Raw genomic sequence first — 26,619 nt, 5'->3', positions numbered from 1 at the left:
TGAAATTCCTGATTTGGATGTAAATGAGGCATAACTGAAAATTCAACAGTTTTTTTTTTTACTGCACTGTGCAGATTATGGGATTTTAGGATGCCAACCAAGGATCAAACCCAGGCCCCCTGCAGCTGAAACGTGGAGTCTCAACCACTGAACTGCCAGGGAAGTTCCCCCAGAAAAATCTTCCCCTGCCCTCCTGTACAACCGAATGTTGGAGCTAGTGATTTTTGCAACTGAGCTGCTTACTGCAAAATTTTGAGGCAGTTTCTCAATCTTTTTATATCACTCCTCCAAATTAGGTTTCTTATTGTCTCCGCACATATTATGGTTTTAAAATGTATACTATGATTTTACTCTTTAGCTTCCGTAATTGTATGTGGTGTTGTGTATCCTACGATATGTCATCAGCATGTCACAGGGCATCTCCATCATTAGGGTAGGGAAGAGTACCAACTTATTTGGATGATCAGGAAACTGAAACACAAGCTACTTTCAATATGCAACAATTTGGAGAACACAGTACTTGAAGATTATTATTTGTACAAAGCTGTATTTCCTCAATTTAGATGGCAAAATTATATATTAGGAACATTGATGGGTTTTTGTTGTGTATGCAGAGGTTTTATTTATTCTACAGTTTATAAGGAAGGTATGTTCTATATTATCATAATTGAAGTCTCAATAGAAGATGAGATTTCTATTGAGATTTAGATTTTATCTTTTAGATTAAAGATAGATTTTTAGATTTTAATTTTAGATTAAATTTTAGATTTTCGATTTTAATCTTTTTTTTTGGCCACTCCATGAAGCATATGGACTCTTCCCTAATTAAGGATTAAACCAGTGCCCCCTGCATTGGAAGTCTTAGCCACTGGACCACCAGGGAAGTCCCTAGATTTGTTTCAGGTATACAGCACAGTGATTCAATATTTTTATAGATTATACTCCATTTAAGGTCATTATAATATAATAGCTGTATTTCCTTGTACTGCACAATATATCCCTGTTGCTTATTTTATACACAGTAGTTTGTACTCCATTCCATACTTCTATCTTGCCCCAGCTCTCTCCCCACTGGTAGCCACTAGTTTATTCTCTTTTTCTGTGAAACTGTTTGTTTTTATACATTCATTTTATTTTTGGATTCCACATTCCAGTGATGAGTCTTTGTCTTTCACTGACTTATTTCACTAAGCATAATACCCTCCAGGTCCATCCATGGTGTTGAAAATGGTAGAATTTCATCATTTTTTAATAGCTGAGTAATAGTCCATTGTGTATATTACCACATCTTGTTTTTTAAATTTTTACTTTACATTGGAATATAGTTGATTAACAGTATTGTGTTAAAGCATACAGCAAACTGATTCAGTTACATATATACACATCTGTTCTTTTTCAAATTCTTTTCCCATTTAGGTTATTACAATATATTGAGCAGAGTTCCCTGTGCTAAATAATAGGTCCTGTGCTTGCTTCGGCAGCACATATACTAAAATTGGAACGATACAGAGAAGATTAGCATGGCCCCTGCGCAAGGATGACACGCAAATTCGTGAAGTGTTCCATAAAATAAATAAATAAAATAAATAAATAATAGGTCCTTGTTGTTACCTGTTTTAGCTTTTTGGATGTGCCACGTGGCTTGTGGGATTTTAGTTCCCTGCCTAGGAATTGAACTTGCGCCCTTGGCAGTGAAAGCGCAGTGTCCTAACCACTGGACTGCCAGAGAATTCCACGGCTACCTATTTTATTAAATGCTAGTTTGGCTGCTTTGGGTCTCGGTTGTGGCACATGGGATTTTCACTGCCTCATGTGGCACTGTTCGTTGTGGTGCAGGGATCCTCCAGTTGTGGGGCTCGGAGCACATGGGCTTAGTTGCTCCTCAGACTCTGGGATCTTAGTTCCCCAACCAGGGATTTAACCTGTATCCGCTACATTGGCAGGTGGATTCTTAACCACTGCACCACCAGGGATGTTCCCTGACCAATTTTTAACTGGGCTGTTAATTTTTTTATAGAGTTATACGAGCTATTTATATGTTTTAGATATTAATCCTTATTGGTCATATCATTTGCAAACATTTTCTCCCATTCCATAGGTGGTCTTTTTTGGCTGTTTCCTTTGCCTCAGGAGATCAAATAAGACACTGCTACGATTTATATTAAAGAGTGTTCTGTCTATGCTTTCTAGCAGTTTCATGGTTTCCAGTCTTACATTTATGTCTTTAATCCATTTTGAGTTTAGTTTAGTATATTGGTGTGAGAAAATGTTCTATCAATAATTTCATTCTTTTACATATAGCTGTCCAGTTTTCCCAGCACTTCTCACTGAAAAGACTGGTTTTTCTCCACTGTATATGCTTTGCCACAGATTTACTGACGAGCTAACTTCTTTGTTCTGTCCCATGGATCTTTGAGTGTCTTTTTGTGTCAGTACCATGCTGTTTCAATGACCACAGCTTTGTAGTTTAGTCTGAAGTCAGGGGGCATGCTATCTCTAGCTTTGTTCTTTTTTATTTCACGGCTGCTCTGGCAGGACTGCCCTGGTGGCAGTGGATGAGAATCCACCTGTATTGATCCCTGATCCAGGAAGATTTCACATGTCGTGGAGCAACTACACCCATATGCTACACCTACTGAGCCTGTCCTCTAGAGTCCAAGAGCCAGAACTACTGAGCCCAAGTGCTTAGAGCCCATGCTCCACAACAAGAAAAGCCACCACAATGGGAAGCCTGCACACTGCAACAGAGAGCAGCCCCCACTCTCTCCAACTAGAAAAGGCCTGTGTATGGCAACAGAGACCCAAAGCAGCCAAAAGCAAGCAAGTAAACAGACAAAATTTTTTTAAAAAATTGCTCTAGCAATTTGGGGTCTTTTGTGGTTCCATATAAATTCTAGGACTGCTCTAGTTTGATGAAAAAATGTCATGGGTATTCTGATAAGGATTGCATTGTACCTGTAGATTGCTTAGGGAAATACAGATATTTTAACAGCATTAATTCCTCTAATCCAAGACCATAGGATATATCTTTCCTTTCCTTTACAACATCTTCAATTTCCTTCATAAATGTTGTACAGTTTTTAGAGTATAGTTCTCTCAGAGTCAATATTCTTTCTTCTTTTTAAACTGAAATATAACTGATTTATAATACTAATTTCAGGTAGATAACATAATAACTCAGTATTTTTGCAGATTATACTTCATTATAGATTATTATAAGATACTGAGCATAATACCCCATGCTATACAGTATATCCTTGTTGCTTTTTTATTTTATATACAGTAGTTTGTATCAGTTAATCCCACACCCTTAATCTGTCCTGACTCCTTCCCTCTCCGCTTTGGTAACCGTAAGTTTGTATTCTATATTTGTGAGTCTGTTCCTGTTTCAGAGCCAGTATTCTTAAAACCTGCTTACTGTTCACAAAATGTAGCCTTGGAAGCTATCAGCCTGAAAACACAGAACACTCTCAGGGTATATTAAAAAAAGAGAAGGAAAGTTCTCCAGAAGTCATGTCCTGGCTCCCAACAACCCCATTTAGTTCAGCTTACTGTCATACACATAGTCCCTATAGAGGGGACGCGATTCAGTCTTTGCCCTCCAGGAGCTCTCATTTCTTGGGAAGACAAATGACAGGGAATCCAAAAGCTTCTGAACCGCTACTGAAAATTTTTGAACTGTGACTATGTTCGTCCATTAGACTTCTCCTTCCTTCCTTGCTGTTTTCTATTGCCTTGCAAAAAACCCGAAGAAAGAAACATTTATGTTCCCTTAGCTTTCTTTGTAGCAGTTCTAAGCATGGGCTTTGAACTGAGAGCTGGCTTCAGATCCTGACTCCATCCCTCACTGTCTCTGTAGCCTCTGGCAAATTGTAACTTTTCAGAATCTAAATCTTCTCAATTGTGAAATGAGGCTGACAATGTAAACCTTCTAGGATTGTTATGATGATTCTATGAAATAACATATGAAGTACTTAATTTAGCAACTCTTGTGATTTTTTAAAATTTGGGAATCTGGAATGGACAATTATATTTTACATATATATGCAGGCATGCTCCACCGCTCAGTCAGGTCTGACTCTCTGCAAACCCATGGACCGTAGCTCCTGAGACTCCTCTGTCTATGGAATTATCCAGGCAAGGATACCGGAGTGGTTGCAATTTCCTCCTCCAGGGGATCTTCCTGACCCTCATCTCCTGTGTCTCCTGTATTGGCAGGCAGATTCTTTACTGCTGTGCCACCTGGGAAGCCAGGTACCCAGAAAAGCTGGCTGGCACTCTGAGCCTACCTTCTAGGCTGCTGTGGGTATTCAGAAAGCATTTGAGTATCTCTTCTCTCATTTCCATGTATTTTTCCTGACTGTTCTACCATTGGGAGGGGAATTTCCCCAATCCTGTTCAGCTTTATCAACACTATATAGTTGTACAGAAAATGATAATTGCTCCAAATATTTTCCAGAGCACAACTTTTCCAAAACCACTCTCTGAACTATTGTCTCAGCAAATCCCAACAAAATATTGAAGCTAAGGGGCCACAGGCTCTTTAAAAAAAGGCAGAGTATGAATAGTAAGTGTGCCAGTACTTCCAGTACTTTCCAGATTAGGAATATACAAGGGACAAGACTTATCCAAGGTCACATGCTAAGTCAGAGAAAAAGACAATACTAGAAATAAGGTTTTTTGGCCCCTGGCTGATGGTTGGTTATTGGGCTATTTCCAGTTACACTACTACCCCTTTTTTAACTTCTAGCCTCCCTCCTTCCCTGCCACACCAGAATTCCTTACAAAAGGGCAATTTACCAGACACGGCCATAGTGTCACTGATCCACGCAATGGAAAAGATCCAATCCTTGTGTCCGTCCTTCAAGGAGGGAGTGACAGGTGCGGGAGGTGGGGGGGAAGGAAAAAAGAAATGAGTAAAATGAGGATTACAATGTACACCCCTGAAAAGCTTAAAAGTCTGAATGAAAATATCTTTGTAAAAATTACAATTCTGATCTCTGGTGATCACAACCCAAATGGCATGATCCTACAATCTTTAGCTGTGTCTTGAGACGCTCAAAGCTGAAATGAAGCTGGCTTGCCTATGGGCTATAAACACGGCCGGTGGACACACTGCTCCAGCACTCTGTCTCTTGATGTCTTACCTGTGGCTCCTACACACCATCATCCACCTCTCAGCCCTCCAACTTCATCCTGGCACGCTCCCCTGTGCTTCCTGGGACAACAGCTAGAACCGACCTCTGCGTTCTTCCCTCTTCTGAACTCTCTTCCTCAGACATCAGCATGGCCTGTACCCACATTTCCTTTAAGCCTCCCTGCTCAAGTGTTATTCTTATCAAAGAGGCCTTCCCTGACTACCCTCTGCAGTAGCATCCTCCACCACACTCTCTCCCCTTAGCCTGACTTTCCTCTTCTCCATGGCACTTCCCACTCTGACTTACTGCTGGTACATTTTTGTTGGTTTATACGCCTCCCTTCACTTGAGCACAGGCTTCAGGAGGACAGGGGGGCTTTGTCTCTTTTATTCACTGCTACATCCCCAGAGTCTAAAACAATGCCTGGCCACAGAAGGGTCAAAAATTAGTTGCTGAATGAATAATTTAATAAACTCTTCTGACCATGGGCAGTAGGAAATGTGTAAACACTGTGGACTCAAACACCAACCCACTGCTGCTGGCATCTGAGGTGTGGTGCTCGCACCTGTATCAAACATCCATTCTGTCAGCATCTGAAGCTCTCTGTGGGGAGCGCAGTACCCACTCTGACATCTCTGTACCCACATCTCACCATTACAACTCCTCACCCCCACCCCAGCCCCCAAGTCAGCAGTAAGCAAACTATTTCTTCCTGAAGGGCTTACGGGAGGAAGGTCCATGTTACCTGCTGGGCTCTGTTTTAAAACTTACATCTCCCACACACACAGGATCTAGTGTAGGCAGCCGGTAGATGGCAAGACTATTAGGGTTGTCTCCTCCAGTGGCTAACAGTGTTCTAGAGGGATTCAGCTCGATAGCATGGATACCGCAGCCCTGCTGAGTCATACCGCCAGGCTCCCGGTCCTTCAGAATGGGAATCTTGGTGATCTGGCTTGTCTGGACATCCACTACAAACAGCTACGAGAGAAAAGAGATAAAGAAGGTGAAGTTTCTCTTCAGTGTGGCTGACCTTGGGTATAAATATCCATTCATTCACTCAGTTATCCATCAAACATTTAATTAATGTCTACTAACTGCAAAGTCAGGGCTACACTAGTCAAATGAAACATGTAAATAAGAAAACATAACAGAGATAGGTATAATATGCTATATAATATGTTATATAAACACAGAAGAGGAAGAAGTAAATTCTGCCTGATATTCAAAGATGGCTTCAAAAGAAGACCTGTATTAGACTTTGGACCTAATGAACCTGATGAAAGGTTTTCTACCAGTGCAATTGTATTATGTATCACTAATTCTTATCAACACATGTGTAGAAAATTATAAACAAAACACATCACAACCACTATTAGACGTAAGTATAAACCATACCAGGTTTGCTAGAGTGACCTGAGACATGAGAGAGTAAGAGATTCACGTCTCAACTGCTTATCTGTTCTGTGCCTCCATGTCTCTGCTTATGCTGCTCCTTCTGCCTGAAATGCTCTTATCCACTTCTGTAACAAATCAACCCTCTTTCATTCTCCAAAATTCAACTCAGAGAAATGCTTGATAGAAAAGATCAGTCTTAGAGAAAGGGCATTCCCAATGGAGTCTATTATTAAACTCTTTATGTGATTCAATGATTCATTCCTTTATTTGCTCACTGAGTCAGCACCAATTCAATGCCAAGAACTGTTCTAGGTGTGAGAAACCTAACTACTAGGAATGATCTCTGTCCTCATATACTTTATAGTCTAGGAGGTTCATTTAAAATTCTATCAGCAAATCTCAGAGTGAAGCCAAAACATGTCAAATCTTTATATAAACAACCTACTGCTTGCATAGGAAGATCTATGAAAGGAGGAAGTAGGTAAGTCTTAAATTTAAAAGAGAAATGGAAAAGGAAGAGTAGCTAGAATAAGAGGGTCAAGCAGAGACTGGGGGTGGGGCGGATTTTAAAAAGAAAGGAAGAGTGAGGGGAACCACTCCCAAACCTGTAAACCCTGACAACTATTTAAGGCCGAGCCCCTGCCAACTGGCACCATCACCAATGTGTCTGACAGGCATTTTCAAATTTTCAAACTCAATGTGTCTAAAACAAATCATCTTCCTCCCCAAACTGCTCATTTCATCTGATGCCACCACAATCTTCCTGCTCACTCAAGTCTGGGATTCACCCTAGATTCCTAACTTCCTCCTAAATATTCTTATAGTTGGCTCCTTCTTCTTCATCCTCTCTCCTCTACACGACTTGCCTTCAGGCAAGGCCATCAACAAAACTATACTCCACACTATAATCATTCATCTTCCTAAAGAATGGAAATCCTCCCATGTCCATTAAAAAATATCTGATAGTTCCCCTTCCCCTAAATTCAACTTCCCTGGTGGCTTAGACGGTAAAGCGTCTGCTTATAATGCAGGAGACCTGGGTTCGATCCCTGGGTCAGGAAGATCCCCTGGAGAAGGAAATGGTAACCCACTCTTGACTGGAAAATCCCATGGACAGAGGAGACTGGTAGGCTATACAGTCCATGGGGTCACAAAGAATCGGACATAACTGAGCAACTTCACTTTCACTTTCTAAATTCAAGCCCTTCAGCATGGCATCAAGATTCTCCTCAACGTGGACCCTATTTATCTCTCCAGCTTCACATCCTTCCATGGACATTATACTATAGAAAGAACTGCTTATAAATTATTACCCACACAAAAATCTTCAATGATATATAGTGATTTTACTTCATGGTTAGGTTGTTCCAATGCCAGAAATGCTTTCACCTACTCTTCTCTTTACCTGGCCCTTATGTCCTTACGTTTCATGATTCAGTTCAGACATGTCCTCTCCTAGTATTTCTTAATGTCCAGGCTGATTAAGTTCCTCTCCTGTAGGCTCCCAAGATAGCCCTCTACTCACAATACTTAGATCTCATCACAGTTTTAAAATATCCACTCTCTTCTCCATTAAGCTGATAACGCCCTCTCAATTCCAAGAGCAGGGGCTTTATCTTACCTGGTTCTGCTCTCCTGCCCCAACAACACAGAGCTACACAGTAAGCACTTAAGAGTGACCACCTTACCAGGCTCTGCCCAAAGACACTGGGGGACCCCTGCATCCCTGCATGCAGAGTGGCGCCCTATAGCTGAGTTCATCTGATGTAAGCCCAGATGTCCAGGTCACAGTACTGTTCTGGGGTAGCCTCCCGACTCAGGGAGAACCAGTTCAGAGCCTAGATTAGACTAGGTCATTCAAATTCTCAGCAGTATGGAACTGGCTGGTGGCGCTAAACCAAACTGGGTGCCCATTTTCTACCAAAGCCATTCCCAGAGAAAAGGAAACAGTGAATTTAGGAAGCATGGACATCCCTGGTTCCTAGTGGCTTTCCAATTCCTAGCTGTTACCTTCTGAGATTCAGGAATACTTTCTGTTCTTGGGGTTTGTGAGCTAGCCCTTACAAGAAATATGATTGGGTTTCTTACTATTTTATAATAGCCTGCCAGATTTCTGTCCATGAATTCTCCAAGGCAAGGATACTGGAGTGAGTAGCTATTCCCTTCTCCAGGGGATCTTCCTGACCCAGGGGTTGAACCTGGGTCTCCTCCGTTGCAGGCAGATTCTTTACCATCTGACCATCAGGGAAGCCCTAACCTAACCAATACAGCCCCTCAAATGTTTAATACAGCAAAATTTACTGCCCACTCACACCTCTGTGTTGTATGGGACAACGTACACGTAATATGTCAGCTTCTAGACCAGTGATTCTCAAACTGCTTATCACAATAACCTGGGAAACTCTTTTTTAAAAAAACTACAAAACAAAAACAATTCCCATAGCTACCATAAAACACCTTCAACTAGAAAGTTCTGAGTTTTGGGCCAGTAAAACTGAATTTTTGTCAAGCATCTCCAGGTGAATCTACTGACTGCTCAGGTTTAAAAACCACTGATCTAGAGCTATGCTAGTCAAAGGAACATCTGGAAGCTTGCTGGAAACCAAGAATCTCAGGCCTCACCCTAGACCTACTAAATCAGAATCTGGAGTTTCTCAAGATCTCCAAGTACACGGAAGCGTCTGAGAAGCACTGGTGTAGAGACAATCTGCTCTGTACACTAAGGACAATGCATTTGATAAGAAACAACCCTATGCCTTAATAAACAAGGCTCCATTTCTGCCTCCCAGAAAAGGAAACGAGAAAAGGCTTTATTTATTCATGTCCAAGAAAGTCTTAAGTCCAACCTCTCCAGTTTTGGACTTGGGAGAGGTCTAGGTTTAAGAATGTTTACTTAGCAGCTATGTGAACTTGATCAGTCATTTAACCTTTCTGAATCTTGCTTCTTATCTAGAAAACTTAGATAATATTACTTATCTAATAGGGCTGCTAAGAGATTTAATAAAATATGAAGTATCTAGCACAGGGCTCAGCACAGAACAGGTGCCTAAAAGTACTAGTTCAGAGACAGTAGATTCTAATGTTTTGTTTCATTTCGCAGGTTTTAAGACAGAATAGATGAACAAAATTTCATACAAGGGAGATGCAAATGGCTTGCTCTGTAGAGGAAACCAAGAGTTTACCCACAACCTTACCCTCACCAAGGAATGACAAAGCAGCATGTAAAGGAGGGAGCCCCCTTGCTCTTCCAAAGGAAATTTAAGAGATGCGGATGGGGTGCCACATACTATCTCCCCAAGCTGTGTGACAAGGGGCCAAGGCTTCATACAGGTCCTGTAACATTTCCCAGAATGGGACTGCTCCCCACTCACCTACTGGGATCCCTGCCAGCAACCAGCAGCATGGCAGAGTAAGCTTGAGGCTTAATGGTTCCCTGCAGCTTTTAAGCCAGGGCAGAGGGAAAAAAAGAAAGCAAAGGCCTTACAATCAGGAAGATTCCAAGACTAGTGACGACACCTCAGCCTGCATGTATCTGCATATAGACACGTGTAACTGTGCCTATACAGAAAGCCAGGAATGGCTTAATAAAATGGGGGAGGGGAGATTCACAGTCTCTAAAACTCAAGGTGTGTTAGGCAGAAGCTAGTGGAGAAAGGAAAGTAAATCCACACAGGAGGCACAGATATCAAGATGAACTATACAGAGTCAGATAATTAAAGGCCAGAGGGCAGCTTGAGTCTGGGAAAGGGAAGAGGACTGAAACCTAGCAGGGGAATACATTCTCTGTCCCCAACAGAGAGGTGGAGGGGCAAAGGAGAGAGCCAAGACTAAGAAACACAGCAAAACACAGTTAGCCAATATGCATCAAAGATTAAAAATGTGTAAATGCTGCAACTACACTAAGGAAATAATGACAAGTGAACAGCTTTAATTACAATGAATTCTATTTACTTATTTAAAAAAAATTTTTTTTTTTTACTGCACTGTGGCATGCGGGATCTTAATTCACCAATCAGGGATCAAACTCATGCCCCCTGCAATGGAAGCACGGCGTCTTAACCACTGGGCCACCAAGGAAGTCCCAAGTTCAAGTGACTTTTAAACTAGTGAAACACCACAGGCAGTTGGGAATAACCACTCAGTGGATTATGATACAGCCTTTAAGAACAATGGAATAGAGGACACTTATTAACATGGAAATAATGCTATTTTAATAGCATTAATCCCTGGTCAAGCTTCATGGTGAGGTCAAAATATAAAAAAGAATTTCTTGCTTTGTCTGTTGAGACTAGTAACAATGCTATTAACATGGAAATCATGCTATGCTATTAAATGAATACCCTTTTAAAGACCTAAGTCCTAGAATGTTAATTTTTTCCCTCAAAAAACACATATGACATGCATCATTTTAAAAGAAAAGGAGGACTTCTTTTCTGGTGGTTAACAAACCACCAGCCAAGACAAGGGATGTGGGTCTGATCCCTGGTCCGGGAAGATCCCACAGGCCCCGGAGCAACTAAGCCCGAGCACCCCAGTGGTAAAGCCTACGCTCCAGAGCCTGGGAGCCAGGCCACGTGCTACAGCTACTGAAGTTACTGCACCACCACAGAGAGGAGCGCCGGCTCTCCAAAACTAGAGAAAGCCTGCAAGCAGCAAGGAAGAGCCAGCACAGCCAAAAAATACATCAACAAATAATTTTAATTAAAAAAAAATAAAGATAGAAGGATAAGCAAAAGACTTAACCAACTAGCCTCATTTTACACAAATCTTCATTTCCTGCCATGAATAATGAAAAATAAATTCTATAGTATCGAAGGATACTAATACTTAGTGTATAGATTATTCAGAAGACAAGAAGATACTCTCAGCTTTTCGTTCCCTAGAGCATCTTAAGGCATAAGCTATTTTACCCAGAATTAACAGGAAGCCTTATCTCTAAACTGCAAACTACTAAAGAGCAGACTGTCATTATACACTAACTAATTATCTGGTATATTGAGAGATCATAAGCTTTTAATAATAACAGTATTAAAATAATAATATAATCCTTTTCCCTCATTCTTATTTCCTGAGCATTATAGCACAAAGACTTTAATATGGTTATGTACTGCCCACTGAAAGGCAAGACCCCTCTCCAGGTGTTATCTGGAGCTCAAAACACTTGTGTGACTGAGAGGGGAAACTCCTTTTGCCATATATCCTACACCAACTTACTTCCAAGTTCCTTCTTTATACCCTTTCCCCAGAGAGGAGGTATATTACATAACTGCTCCATCTTTGTCAGCAAACAAGACAAGCAATGAATGAAACTGGGCAAGGCCACCTTCTCCACTGCTTTAGGATAAGAAAATACAAGATTCATCTAGCTGCAGGTAACAGTTTTTTTTTTAAATTATAGAGTTTGCTGACAATACTTTATCTACAATACTGGAAATAAAAAAATGCAGGGAAGATTGTTCAGAATTGTATCTCATGTCAAGTCTATTTTCTGTTTTTCATTTGTCAAGTGCCTATTCAGTCCTTACCCACATGCATGTATAATGGTGCATAGCTATAATCAGCAGAGAGAGAATTCGGTACCTCATTACATTTAACATATCAAAAGCTCTGCATGTTATTACAGTCTTCACAATTATGTCAATGTCTTCATAATATCACACAGATTTGATTTACCATAAATAACTTAAGTATTCTATCATTAGCATTTTGATAAAAATAGCTTCCAATAGTTATTGTTAAAAAATGATTAGGTCAAAGGGCACAATATTTTAGGCTCTTCATTCAACATATATCCCAGGTCTTTGAAACATAATGTTCAATTATTTGCAAAAAAGGGTTTTAGTGGCATTATACATATATTATCTATTCCATTGCATTCTTATCAGAACTAGGTTAATACTTTAATTTGTATACAGAAAACACCTTTTATCTGAATCCTTTTCATGATGAAATTAAATATAATTTCCTAAAAAAAAATCCTAATTATATTTTCTCATATAAATAACATCTACATGAGTATTTTTTTTTTCCATGAGTAATTTTTAAATGCTTAAGCTATTTGGGATAAGACTGACATACAGAAAACAGGTCATTCATAGGGTAGAAAAATGCCAACTTCTTGTCTTTGTTGTACCTGAATCTGGCCAGAAATACTCCTAAAGACTAGATCCATCAAACTACTGCTACCACTTCCTCCTCCTCCACCACCATTAATTACATCAACAATTCACTACGCAATTATATCAACAATTTACTAAGCACATATTCTAGGCACTATGCTAACCAAAATCTTACTTAATTTTCTTCATGACTCTGGTAGGCAGATACTACTTGCTCCATTTATTTTAAAGGTAAAAGAAAGGTTTAGGAGAAGATATTTGTTCAAGGGTACAAATCTAATAAGAAATGGAGCCCAGGACTTCCCTGGTGGTCCAGTGGCTAAGTATCCATGCTCCCAATTCAGGGGGCCCAAGTTTGATCCCTGGTCAGAGAACTAAATTCCACATGCTGCAACTGAAATCCCGGAAGGAAGATCAAAGATCCTGACTGCCACAGTTAAGACATGGTACAGCCAAATAAACAAATAATGTAAGAAATGGAGCCTAGATTCAACCCATGAATCTCTGAATCCAAATACACAAAACAGAATAACTGAACCTTATACTTCTGACTAAAGTTTAGTCTAACTCTTCTAGTATAGAGACTAAGAAATTGGAAACTAATGACCTAAGTTAAGATTTGACCTAAAAAAACAACAGGTAGGGACTTCCCTTGGTGGTGCAGTAGTTAAGACTTTGCACTTTCAATACAGTGGGTGCAGGTTCAATCCCTGGTCAAGCTTCATGGTGAGGTCAAAATATAAAAATTACAAAGAACTTCTTGCTTTGTCTGTTGAGACCAGTAATAGGCATATAAAGAAAATAATTATTTATCAAGGGCTTCCTCACAGTGAGGAAGTAAGATCTGATTACATCCAACTGGTTGCTGAACAGATTTTTTTTGGCTGCGCTGGGTCTTTGCTGCTGCAAGCGGGGTTTGTCTCGTTGCAGCAGGTGGTGGCTGCTCTTCATTGCAGTGCCCGGACTGCAGCGCACGGACTTCTCACAGCTGAGGCTTCTCTCTGCTGAGGTTCTCGGGCTCAGGAGTCGTGGCGCATGGGCTCAGTTGCCCCGTGGCATGTGGGATCTTTCTAGACCAGGGATAGAACCCGCATCCTCCGCGTTGGCAGGCGGATTCTCAACCACTGGACCAAGCAAGTCCTACTAAACAGATATTAACCAAGAGGCCTACAAGAAAATTGTTCCAGATCCATTAAACATGATGTCCCATCTGTGCCCTGAGTGTGGTTTAGAAAATACAAGGAAGATTCAAACAAATGGTCTAGATTTAAAAAGATTACCAAAAAAAAAAAAAAATATATATATATATATATATATATACACACACATTACTGCTATATATAGCATCAAGCCTAAGCCAATGATTCATATAAAAATTGCCTATAAGTTTGTTTAAAATTCCAATTTCTAGCTTTCAATGAAGGAAAAATCCTGAATCAGTACTAGAGTGGGGACCAGGAAACTTGCATTTTAAACACATACCTCAAGTGACTATGATACAGATGGCTCCTGGGTGGTACTTATGAAACAAAGGCCTAAGCAATCAGAAAGAAATCAAATACACATCAATTTAGAATATGGATTTGCAAAGGAAGACTGAAGGAAAAGTCCAAGGAAAACAGGAAGCAAATGAAGTAACTACACTGTCTTATTAACTTTCCTCAGGAAGTTAGCAAACCTCCACTCTCAGTGACTGGGTTTCCCCATCTTCCAAGTCTCCAGGACTGCTGAACAGGCCATAAATTCACTGGGGCCATGCTGCGAAGCATGTGACTCAATTCTCCAGGTGAGAAAGGTGATTGACAGGATTATTCAATATTAAAGACTAGACATGAGTCTAGGAAAAAGAAAAAATGTATCCAAAGGAGACTCAGTTAGTCTGGTCAACCAAACCCCCAGTGACTCAAAACTACTTTCTCTTGTTTCTGCCCAGCATCAGCCAAATGAGTCTGTCTAGGGTCCCTCAACACTCCTTGTGTGTTCCGGACTCTGCTATGAAATGGACATCCCTGCTTCCTTTCCACTGCAGAAGCCTCCTCCTCCTCCAGGAAATCCCCTCTGAATATCCTAGCTAGGAATGACTTCCTTCTTGGAGCAGTCTTGGCTGATACTTCAAAGTGTCATTCATTTTGTCCATAGCTATGTATCACATCTCAACAAAGCTGAGCAGAGGTCAGGCAGTTCTCTGCCACTGGGGGTACTGCAGTGAAAGGCTGACGAGTACCTGGTATAACAAAGAATTCTGAGAAAGAATAAGGAAAACGGGGGTCTACACCTAACTCAATATGGAATCTCAGGCAGGTAACTTTTCTCCCTTTAGGTCTGTTTCTCCAACTCTAAAAGAAAAAGTGGAGGTCAGTGGTTAGAACTGTTAGCTTTACAGTCCCTTCCAGCTATGTCAGATTTGTTTCTATAAATATTGTTTATATTGTTTCACTCCAATCCCACACAAAGTAGCGTTCTGCTATCCTCAGGAGAAAATCAATAAATGTTTATAAATTTAGTAAAAGTAGACACAAACCACAAAACTGTCCTACTACACTCTAACCAATGAAATGGAGAAACATTACCCTATTTCTTCTTACATTCAAAAACTGTCCTGATGAAAACATCCCCACTTAATGTATGAGAGGGACTGGTGGCCTCTAAGGAAATTCAAGTGGAATCAGTTTAAGAAACCAGAAGCTGTAGTCCAACCATAATTCTGGGTTGAACCCAGCTGCCACTTTTGGGTTAGTTTCTTCCATTTATCTCCCAGACCAGGAAACACATGAAGAATCTTGCTTAAGGTCAAGCTGGAGAGCAGCACTCCTAGATATCACCAGGAAAACCTCTTTCCTCTGACTCTCATCTTCAACCAGATCCAGGCACCACTCACAATCCAGCAGAAAAAAATGCCCATGTGTCAGCTTGACAAGAAGTAAAGACAGTTTTCTCTGATTGTAACTGCCTATCAAGGATCAAATTAGAAAATAAAGCCTGGAGGGCAAGAGTCAACATGTTACCTACCCCTATGTTCATTCTCCAACATCCCAAGCTTCCAACAGACTGCATCTGAAGTAAAGAGCACACCTCAGGCTCTGAGGTGGTTGTCAACTGAGGGTACAATTTCTGAAAATGCATGTCTGCCTGTGCACACAGGTGCATGCGGCCTGACTGTCACAGTAACTGAGGGTTCAAGGTGCAGGGTTGCTGTCATCTATGGGGCAGCAGCCAAGAATGTGAAACACCCAGCAATAGGAGGTACAGTCCCAGAGAAGGAAGAAACCACCAAAATATTTACCAATATTCTGGTTATGAAAAGCTGCCCTAAAATTCTTGACTCCTTCCACAGGATTGTTGTTCAGGCCCTAGTCTTTTTAAAAAAATTTTTACTCAAGTATAGCTATTTACTTATACTTGTTTCAGGTATAAAACACTGTGATTCAAAATTTTTATGGCTTATACTCCCATTTATATTGGCTATATTCCCTGTGTTCTAGTTTATTTTACACATTGTAGTTTGTACTTCTTTTTGTTTTTAGTTTGTACTGTTTAATCCCCTACTTTTTTTTTTAATCCCCTACTTCTATCTTGCCCTTCCCCTCTCTTCCCTCTTCCCATTGGTAACTACTAGTTTATTCTTGATATCTGAGAATCTGTTTCTGTTCTGTACATACTTTAATTTTTTAGATTTCACATGTAAGTGATAACACATAGTGTATTCATCTTTCTCTGACTTATTACACTAAGCATAATACCCTCCAAGCCCACCCATGTTGTTGCAAATGGCAAATTTTCATTTTTATGATTGAGTAGTATTCCATCATTGTATGTGTATTTATGTATGTGGATATGGGCTTCCCAGGTGGCTCACTGGTAAAGAATCCCCCTGCCAAAGCAGGAGACATGGGTTTGATCTGTGGGTTGGGAAGATTCCCTGGAGGAGAAAATGGCAACCCACTCCAGTATTCTTGCCTGGAAAATCCCCTGGACAGAGGAGTCTGGAAGGCTACAGTTCATGAGGCCTCAAAGAGTTGGACATGACTTAGTGACTGAACATAAACACACATGTATATATGTACGGGTGTGTGCTTGTATCTCACATCCTTTTTTTAATTTTTATTTATTTGGCCGTGGTGGCTCTGAGTTGCAGCACTTAGGATCTTTGACTTTAGTTGCGGCATGTGGGATGTAGTTCCCCAACCAGGGCTCAAACCCGGACCCCCTGCACTGAGCATGTGGTGTCTTTAGCCCCCGGATCACTAGGGAAGCCCCTCACATCTTTATCTATCAGTTGATGAGAAACTTAAGTTGCTTCCATACCTTGACAATTGTAAATAATGATGCTATAAACACGGGTGCTTGTATCTTTTTGAGCTAGGGTTTTCACTTTTACTTTTTTTGGTCAGAAATCCAAATTATGATCCATAATTGCCGGGATCTTACAGCAGTTCCATCCTTAGTTTGCAAGGAACCTCCATACTGTTTTCCATTGTGGCTGTACTAATTTACATTCCTATGCACGGCATACAAGGGTTCTCTTTTTTCCACATCCTCACTAACACGTGTTATTTGCGGTCTTTTGATAATAGCTATTCTGACAGGTGTGAGTGATATCTCACCATTTTGATTTGCATATTTCTGGTAACTGAAAATGCTGAGCATGTTTTCCCGTGTTTCTTGGCCATCTGGTCTATCTTCTTTGTTTTTTAAAGACGTATTTTTAGTTTTCGGCCGTGGTGGGCCTCCGCGGCCCCACGCTGGCTTTCTCTTGTTGTGGAGAATGGGGGCTCCTCTTGGTTGCCGAGATTCTCCTCATGGTGGCTCCTCTCGCCGCAGAGCACGGGCTCTCAGCGCGTGGGCTCCAGGAGCTGCGGCACACCCGCTTAGCTGCTCCGAGGCACGCAGGCTCTGCCCAGGCCAAGGGACCAAACCAGTGTCCCTGGCACCGTGAGGCGGATTCTTAACCACTGGACCACCAGGGAAGTCCCCGTAGGTCTTCTTGGAAAAATGTCTGTCTGCCAATGTTTAATTGGTTGTTTGTTCTTTTGACATTGAGTTGTATGAGCTGTTTATACATTTTGGGTGTTAACCCTTTATTGTTTATATCATTTGCAAACATTTTCTTGCATTTAGTAGGTTGTCTTCTCATTTTGTGGCTGGTTTCCTTTGCTGTACAAAAGCTTTAAAATCTAACTAGGTCCCATTTGCTTATTTTGCTCTTTTTCTTTTCCCTTAAGAGATATATTTAAAAAATACTGTGATTTATGTCATTTTCTTTTTTTTAATGTTTATTTTTGGGCTGTGCTGGGTCTTAGCTGTGGAACACAGGATCTTCGATCTTTGTTGTGGCATGCGGGATCTTTAGTGTACAGCATGCAAACTCTTAGTTGTGGCATGTGGGATCTAGTTCCTTGACAAGGGATTGAACCCAGGCCCCCTGCATTAAGAGTATAGTCTCAGCCATTGGACCACCAGGGAAGTCCTTATGTCAGTTTTCAGCCTATGCTTTCTTCTAGGTGTTTTATTATAGTTTCCAGTCTGAAACATAGGCCTTTAATCCATTTAGAGTTTATTTCTGTATATAAAATGTTCTAATTTCATTATTTTACATGTAGCTGCCCAGTTTTCCCAGCATCAATTTTCACTGAAGACTGTCTTTTGTCCATTGTATATTCTTGCCTCTCAAGTGCATGGGTCAGGCCCTACCACTCTTGACCATTAATTCTCTCACATACAGAGGGTGACCAAAGCCTGCAATACACTGAACAGGATTTCTGGAGCCCATACCTGTGTTAAGCCAAGCAAGGTCTCCTCAAGATGAAGACTAGTCAGAAAGGAGCTGCCAACTCTAGCACCACCACATATAACAGGTATAAACATTTCTACTGCTCCTCTTCCTAAAGTCTTATAATATCAATTAACTTGACATAGAACTTCAGACTTCTGGAAGCATTTCCACGATGATTTTCAATCTAGAAACACTTCTGCACACATGCCCCAGCAGAATAAACTTGCCAAGATAGCAATTCTATGGCTTTCACATGTAAAATCAAAGGAGTCAAATATTCTAATTCTGCAAGCATTTTAAAGCATTTTTTAAAGGTGATCCCTTTGGGAAAATAAAATAGTAAGACAAGGAAGAATGAATTAAAAAAAATCTGATCAGAACAAAACTCCCACATTTTTCCTTTGTTTCTGTGTATCTCAAATTGAGTTTCATATTCTGCTTTTATGATTTTAGGAATCTGAACATGTCAACTCAAGGACATAAAAGTTTAGCTGTTTTCTTAACTCTGGTAACTACCATTCCACTCCACCCCCAAATTAGGCTTCTGCAAGGTCCTTCTTCCTCTTATCTGGCAGCAAATTGCAGCCCAAGTTCATCTTGTCTGCATCATAATGATTCACACCAAGCCTAACAGTGAAGTCAGCAGTATATCTCTGACCATGACTTGGGAGATGGTGAAAAAGATGAAAGCAGCTCTGGCAACCAGGAGTTAGCCTGGTACTATCAGTTAGGCTTTGGGGTCTTGGTGAAAATAATTTCATAGGAGATTTTCCTGTGAAAATCCAATTTATCAATACTTAAGTCTTTACCCAAGTCACCCTCGTAAATCCTTTCTAACATCCTCTACTGAGGCTCCATAGTTCCCTACGGTGGAGATCATCCTAGCTACAAGGAGAAATTTTATCTACTATAGGTGAGTGAGTCTACAAAAGTAAAAAAATGGAAGAGTTCATGTATAAAATTAAATACCCCAAACTCTGGATACCTTGTCACTCTTGCCTATCACCATCCTTCCCAAACTGACCCCTCAAAATATCCACTTTCTTGATTTGTTTTTGGTATTCTCTGGGTTTTCCTCTGACCTCTCTGTTCCCCCTATAGCAGTTCTTCCTGCCCCATACATGCAGGTGCTCTCCAAGGTTCTATTTGAACTTCTCTGTCAATATCAATGGTTCTTACCCATTTCTGGCTCACAACACCCCTTCACAATGTAGTGAGGGACTTCCCTGGTAGTCCATTGGCTAAGACTCTGGGCTCCCAATGCAGGGGGCCTGGGTTCGATCCCTGTCAGGGAACTAGATCCCACATGCCACAACTAAAGATCCCAAGTGCTGCAACAAAGACCCAGTGAAGCCAAATAAACAAAGAAAATGTAATAAAATCTATGGACTGCTCCCCTACACCACTCTCCCCACATTATGCCCAGAAAATATACATAAAATGACACTTTTGCAATTTTAGGGAAGGTTTATAAAACCCAAGAATGACCTCTCTACCCTCGCTCCATGGTAACAGAACAGTTTTAATAATCCCTTATACACAGGTGACTCCTAAACCACCAACTTCAATCTTTACCCCCTCTCCAACTTCAACTAATTAAAAGCACAAAACTAAATATTTTCTCTTCAAATGGTTTTTCGTGCCTGGCAAGCTACTCTTATTTAGCTTTTCTGTACAGTTTTGTACATAACGTGAATTTGTAACACTAAACCAGCAAAATATACCTATCCATCCTGGTTCCCCAACCCATATTCCAATTAAGGTTAGACTACCTCCTCTTCTTTAAATAATTTAGTTAAAATATGAGTGTACTAATGTTTCAATCCTAAAGGAAATCAATCCTGAATATTCATTGGAAGGACTGATGCTAAAGCTGAAACTCCAATACTCTGGCTGATGTGAAGAGCCAACTCATTGGAAAAGATCCTAATAATAGGAAAGATTGAGGGCAGGAGGAGAAGGGTGCGACAGAGGATGAGATGGTTTGATGACATCACTAATTCAACAGGTATGAGTCTGAGCAAACTCCAGGAGACGATGAAGGATAGGGAAGCCTGGCATGCTGAAGTCCATGGGGTCGCAGAGTGAGACAGAACTTAGTGAATGAACAATGTTATTAATGTTTAGGACATCGGCTTAGGAATTCTCTGGGGGTCCAGTGGTCAGGACTCCACACTACCAACGTAGGGGGCACATGTTTGACCCCTGGTCAAGGAACTAAGATCCCAAAAGCTGTGTGGTGTGGGAAAAAATAAACAACCACCACAACATAAGCTGGCCATCTAATTCCTGTAATTACCAGGCCCAGGGAATTCAGAGAGATTGAAGGACGGCCTCTACTTTGAGTGTCAGCCTACAGCACAGGGAAATTCTCACTGCAGGAATCAAGCTATAGAATAATTTATAATACCTCTGCTAATTTTTTAGCAGAGGCAGGACAACCCACTGCCTCAACGAATGTTTCTATACTATAGCCCCAAGTCAGTTTATCTGGAAATGATCTGTGTCAAATGACCTGTGTACATATAGCTCATAAATAACAACAGCAGCCAAGAGAAAAAGAGCTTCTAACCCACAGATATATATTAAAAGATTATTTTAGAATATAAATAGTTGTGGTACATTTTTCCTACATTTAAATCATTTCATTGACAGTAAAATTTCAATACATCAAAACTTTATTACCAAGAATCAGACATGAACTCCTCCCTCCCAAAATCTTCAACTACTAGTGAAAGAGAGTTCTAAATGTTTAAGTAATTTTCCTTTTAAACTGAGGGAAGTCCCAGGGAGTGCTAAGAGCATGGGAAAAGGCTTTGGATTCATTATCACCACTACTCCTTTTGAAGAATAAGATATTGCTAACTTGAAATATTTCTGAAGATGTATACAGCCACATTCTCAGCACTGGATGTTACCACTCCCATTTTACAGATTGGAAAACAAAGGCACAGAAAAAGGAATCATTTGCCAAATATTACAAAATTCAGAGAAGAGCACTGTTTCTGATTCCTAATTTTGGTTCTGAAAGCTCAGCAAAGAAAAACACTACAAAAAGAAAACAAGCTTTCACTTTGGGTCATAAGGACCTAGGAAGGAAATACACTTTAAGTCATGAGGAAATAGGAAGACAGAAAGAGGAACGTATTAAGAGTAGGTTAAATTACAACTTAAGGTTATTCTCACCTTCAAAAGGTCATCAATAAGTTCAAGAAACAAAAGACTGTAATGATTCAGTTTACAATTAGCAACATTTGCTGAGCAAAACACTATGATGGTTTCTGTATGGTGTGCAACGAATTCCTCTAAATTTCTCTGCGTCAAGTGACAATGATGACAGTTCGCTTAAAACAAGAGTGGTAGCCTGAGACACTAAGAAAAGGAAGTTTTGCAGGAGCTTGCCACCACTATTTGGTTTTGAAAGGCTTCTTTATAATAAGCAGCCTTCAACAGGAGAGGAAATGAAAGCTTGGCCTCAACCACCGAGGTATTGTACTCTTCCTTAAAACTGATATGTAAATCTTTGTCTGCGGAGACCTTCTTGGTCTTAAAGTGCATAACAATCTGCCTGCAAACGTGCTCCCCATGTCTGTGGAAAGAGGCTGAGGTGGCTGAGCTCCAGCACAAGGCGCTGAGGATGCTGGCTTCACTCATCCAGGCCACCGTCCAGGCTGTAAGCAAGAGGAAGCTGCAGCCCACCCAAAACCCTCACCCTGACACCTTCAAGGCAAACAAGATAAAACAACTTCTTAAAGCTAAGCCTGAACATGTTGGTGTGAAAACTGGTATCCGAATCAGGGGCCGTACTGGCCTTTCCTACACTCTCCAATAAAAAGACAGAAGGAGACTCTGATGAAGAAGCTGCTCAAGATGGAGTCAGAGTGTTCATCAAGAAGAAAGCACAGCTAACACTGGAAGGAACAGAAATGGACTATGTTGAAAACAAATTATCCAGTGAGTTTGTGTTCAGTAACCCAAACATCAAAGGTACGCGTGGCTATGGAAAATGTTTTAACATTTGACTCCTCAGGACTGCTCGGCCTATAGGCCCCAGGAGAGCTACAGAAACTCTGGGGCTTATTGAGGGAAGAAATCATGTGACTGTCACGTGCTTAAGGTGTGTAATGCATGGCTGCTTTACAAGGAAAATAAAGTGAAGCACCTGAAAATTTTAAAAAAAGAGTCCACCTGCCAACTTTGTTGTTCTTTTTCAGAGCTGTTCTGGATCCCTTGAAATTTTGTATGAATTTTAGGATCAGCACGTCAATTTCTGCAAAAAAGCCAAGTGGGATTTTGATAGTGATTGCACTGATTCTGTAGATCACTTTGGGGAATACTGCCATGTTAACAATATTGTGTTCTAATCCATGAACACAGAGTATCTTTCCATTTATTTAGGAACACACACATACACCCACGACCCTGATGCTGGGAAAAACTGAGGGCAAAAGGAGGACAACAGAGGATGAGATGGTTGGATGGTATCATTGACTCAATGGACATGAGTTTGAGCAAGCTCCAGGAGATACTGAAGGACAGAGAAGCTGGGTGTGCTGCAGTCCACGGGGTGGCAAAAAGTTGGACGTGACTGAGCAACTGAACTGAACGTAGGACACAGGTTTGATCCCTGGTCCAGGAAGATTCCACATGCTGCAGAGCAACCAAGCCTTTGTACCACAACTACTGAGGCCGCGTGTTTCAACTATCGAAGCCTAAGCGCTCACAGCCTGGGCTCAGCAACAGGAGAGGCCAAGAGAACGAGGAGTCCGTGCGCCTGCAACAGAGGAGCCCCTGCTGGCTGCAACTACAGAAAGCCCGTGTGCAGCAACGAAGATTTAGTGCAACCGAAAAAAAAAAAAAAGTAAATAATTAATAATAAAACTTAACTCCATACTCCCAATACAGAAGCCTGGGTTTGATCCCTGGTCCCAGGTGGCTCAAGTGGTAAAGAATCTGCCTGCCATTGTAGAAGAAACAGGAGACACAGGTTCGATTCCTAGGTCAGGAAGATCCCCTGGAGAAGGAAATGGCAACCCACTCCAGTATTCTTGCCTGGGAAATCTCATGGACAGAGGAGCCTGGGAGGCTACAGTCCATGAGGTATCCAGAGTTGGACACAACTGAGCAAGTGAGTGCACACATACAGAGGGAGCTAGCATCAACACACCTCAACTAAGAGTCTGCATGCTGTAATGAAGACAGAAGATCCTTCCTGCTGCAACTAAGACCCAGTGCAGCCAAAAACAATTTTAAAATTACATATATATATATAAACACTTCTCCTAGTACTTAAAAGACTTTCTTGATCTACAGCCATCTTCTCTGTCAACTGATCCAAGATACGTTTCTATCCAGGGTAAAATTACCCAGCCATTATGACATTTCTTATCTATTCATTCATGGTGAGGTGAAAATAGAGACAGCAGCTGGACCTACATCCCATCTTTTCTCACATTATTCAAAACCACTTCCTACCTGCAGGCCCTGTCTTTATTTACATGATGTCATGCTATTTCTACTCTTTTATCCCAATCATAGCCACAATAGCCAATCACGAATTGACTTATTTTATCCATGCTTTTAATTGTTCTGGCTAAATTTACTGATAAAATTTTCCCTTCATTCACTAATAATTATCTAAGTCATGCTATGTAAAAAATACTCTCCTACTATGTCATATTCAACTTTCTTGCTTCTGAAACCTTTTCAGAAGGCTACTTTGCAAAGACCAAGCATCTATTTCCTGAAATATACCACCAAACACACTTCCCTGCCTTTTCTAATAAAAAATACATCTTTAGATTCTATCCCCTAAAATAAAGTGTTTGCCTTATTCCTATGCAGGTCAGGAAGCAACTAGAATTGGACATGGAACAACAGACTGGTTCCAAATAGGAAAAGGAGTACGTCAAGGCTGTATATTGCCACCCTGCTTATTTAACTTATATTCAGAGTGCATCATGAGAAATGCTGGGCTGGAGGAAGCACAAGCTGGAATCTAGATTGCCAGGAGAAATATCAGTAACCTCAGATATGCAGATGATACCACCCTTATGGCAGAAAGTGAAGAAGAACTAAAGAGCCTCTTGATGAAAGTGAAAGAGGAGAGTGAAAAAGTTGGCTTAAAGCTCAACATTCAGAAAACTAAGATCATGGCATCTGGTCCCATCACTTCATGGCAAATAGATGGGGAAGTGGTGAAAACACTGGCTGACTTTATTTTGGGGGGCTCCAAAATCACTGCAGATGGTGATTGCAGCCATGAAATTAAAGACACTCACTCCTTGGAAAGAAGGTTATGACCAACCTAGACAGCGTATTAAAAAGCAGAAACATTACTTTGTCCACAAAGGTCCATCTAGTCAAGGCTATGGTTTTTCCAGTAGTCATGTATGGATGTAAGAGTTGGACTCTAAAGAAAGCTGAGCGCCAAAGAATTGATGCTTTTGAACTGTGGTGTTGGAGAAGACTCTTGAGAGTCCCTTGGACTGCAAGGACATCCAACCAGTCCATCCTAAAGGAGATCAGTCCTGGGTGTTCATTGGAAAACTGATGCTGAAGCTGAAACTCCAATACTTTGGCCACCTGGTGCGAAGAGCTGACTCATTGGAAAAGACCCTGATGTTGGGAAAGATTGAAGGCAGGAGGAGAAGGGGATGACAGAGGATAAGATGGCTGGATGGCATCACCGACTCAATGGACACAGATTTGGGGAGACTCCAGCAGTTGGTGATGGACAGGGAGGCCTGGCGTGCTACGATTCATGGGGTTGCAAACAGTCGTACATAACTGAGCAACTGAACTGAACTATCTTCAGATTTCTATATATGCCCTTAGGCTAGCAGAGAACATCAAGGTTTTCACTATCCTGTATCCTGAATGATGCCCTGACCATCATTCTTTCCTCTCTTTCCTCTCCTCTGAGGTCTCTGACTTAAAAAAACAACATAAAAAGAAGGAAAAAAAAATGTAGAAGCAGTGGCACATCCATAATACAAGAGGCCTGCAGAACTAGACTCCTCTGAGGATTTATCAGAAAAGAAATGTGGAAGTGGAAAAAGGAATAGAGAAGAAGTCATGGACAGATAAGAGGAGATGTAATGGATAACAAGGCAGTCTCCTCCCCAAAGAACTGATGGGGAAAACCAGCAGTGAGATACTAGGGCATGTGGAGCCATATATCCAGAGCCAGGAGAACGTTCATATTCACCCAGACACTTACCGTGTTGCATTTTGTGCCACACACCACTTGCCTGTGGTTCAGCCACTGAGATGCAAACACTTTATTAAGGGTCCCGAGGTGAAACTCTCTCTCCTTCAGGAGACTGGGAAGTTGCTGTGCTGCATACCCATGCAACACTCGGGAGTAGCTGGTTTCATTCTGTAGCCTGACTTCTCGGTTCTTCAGGTAGTACACTAAGGATCTCTTCACTGGGGGGAGTCGTTTCCTTTTGTGAAGCGAATGATCCCAGCCGAACTGTGGAGAGCAAAAGGAGAAATCAAGGCTTTGCCGACTTTTGTCAGAATTGGGGATCCTCCCGTATTACAGAACTCATCTCGCAGGATTTACATAGAACAGAGCTACAAATACAATGCAACAGGAAAGTCAGTCTCAAAGGCCACAGAAAAGATGCTGCTTATAGTCATACCCATGGGAAAAAAGGACTTGGAAGACAAAGGAATGAAAGCATAAAAGAGGACAATAGGTTTTTTAAGGCCTTTTAGAAGTGAAGGATTCAGGTACCTTAAAGTGAAAGTAAAAGTTGCTCAGTACTGTTGGACTCTGCGATGCCAAGGACTATACAGACCATGGAATTCTCCAAGCAAGAATACTGGAGTGGGTAGCCTTTCTCTCCTCCAGGAGAGCTTCCCAATCCAGGGATTGAACCCAGATCTCCCGCATTGAAGGCAGATTCTTTACCAGATGAACCACAAGGGAAGCCCAAGAATACTGGAGTGGGTAGCCTATCTCTTCTCTAGGGTATCTTTCCGACCCAGGAATCGAACCAGGGTCTCCCACATTGCAGATGGATTCCTTAACCTTAAAACTGTCCTTAATAGGGAAGGGAATGAAGGGCCCAGAGATTACCATACAGACCTGGGCTGCAACCTAATGGCCCCCCTTCTCCCTCTCAGCCTGTACTCTACGTGAAGCATGGTAGGTGCGGCCCAAGAAGCCCAACTGGGGTCCCAG

General features: G+C 41.2%; 1 protein-coding gene, 1 non-coding gene and 1 pseudogene across 3 annotated transcripts in view; 2 read left to right on the top strand and 1 right to left on the bottom strand.

Moving 5' to 3' along the window:
- Positions 1 to 26,619, bottom strand: part of DCAF12 (DDB1 and CUL4 associated factor 12) — a 38,317-nt gene that overhangs the window by 9,202 nt on the left and 2,496 nt on the right. For both annotated transcript variants that reach the window (XM_020872877.2, XM_020872875.2), the window contains exons 2-4: positions 25,648 to 25,902; positions 5,910 to 6,116; positions 4,801 to 4,861 (exon numbers count right to left, since the gene is read on the bottom strand). In XM_020872877.2, the coding sequence (XP_020728536.2) occupies positions 4,801 to 4,861; positions 5,910 to 6,116; positions 25,648 to 25,902 (523 nt within the window). The remainder of the gene's footprint in view (positions 1 to 4,800; positions 4,862 to 5,909; positions 6,117 to 25,647; positions 25,903 to 26,619) is intronic.
- On the top strand, positions 1,466 to 1,572 carry LOC139032509 (U6 spliceosomal RNA). Its single transcript, XR_011485051.1, has one exon. It is a non-coding gene; the product is annotated as a U6 spliceosomal RNA (small nuclear RNA).
- LOC110124366 (iron-sulfur cluster assembly 1 homolog, mitochondrial pseudogene) lies at positions 21,984 to 22,505 on the top strand (annotated as a pseudogene).

The sequence above is a fragment of the Odocoileus virginianus genome, chromosome 31 (assembly GCF_023699985.2).
Source record: "Odocoileus virginianus isolate 20LAN1187 ecotype Illinois chromosome 31, Ovbor_1.2, whole genome shotgun sequence".
NCBI classification, from domain to species: domain Eukaryota; kingdom Metazoa; phylum Chordata; class Mammalia; order Artiodactyla; family Cervidae; genus Odocoileus; species Odocoileus virginianus.
This window is presented reverse-complemented; position numbering and strand designations above follow the sequence as displayed.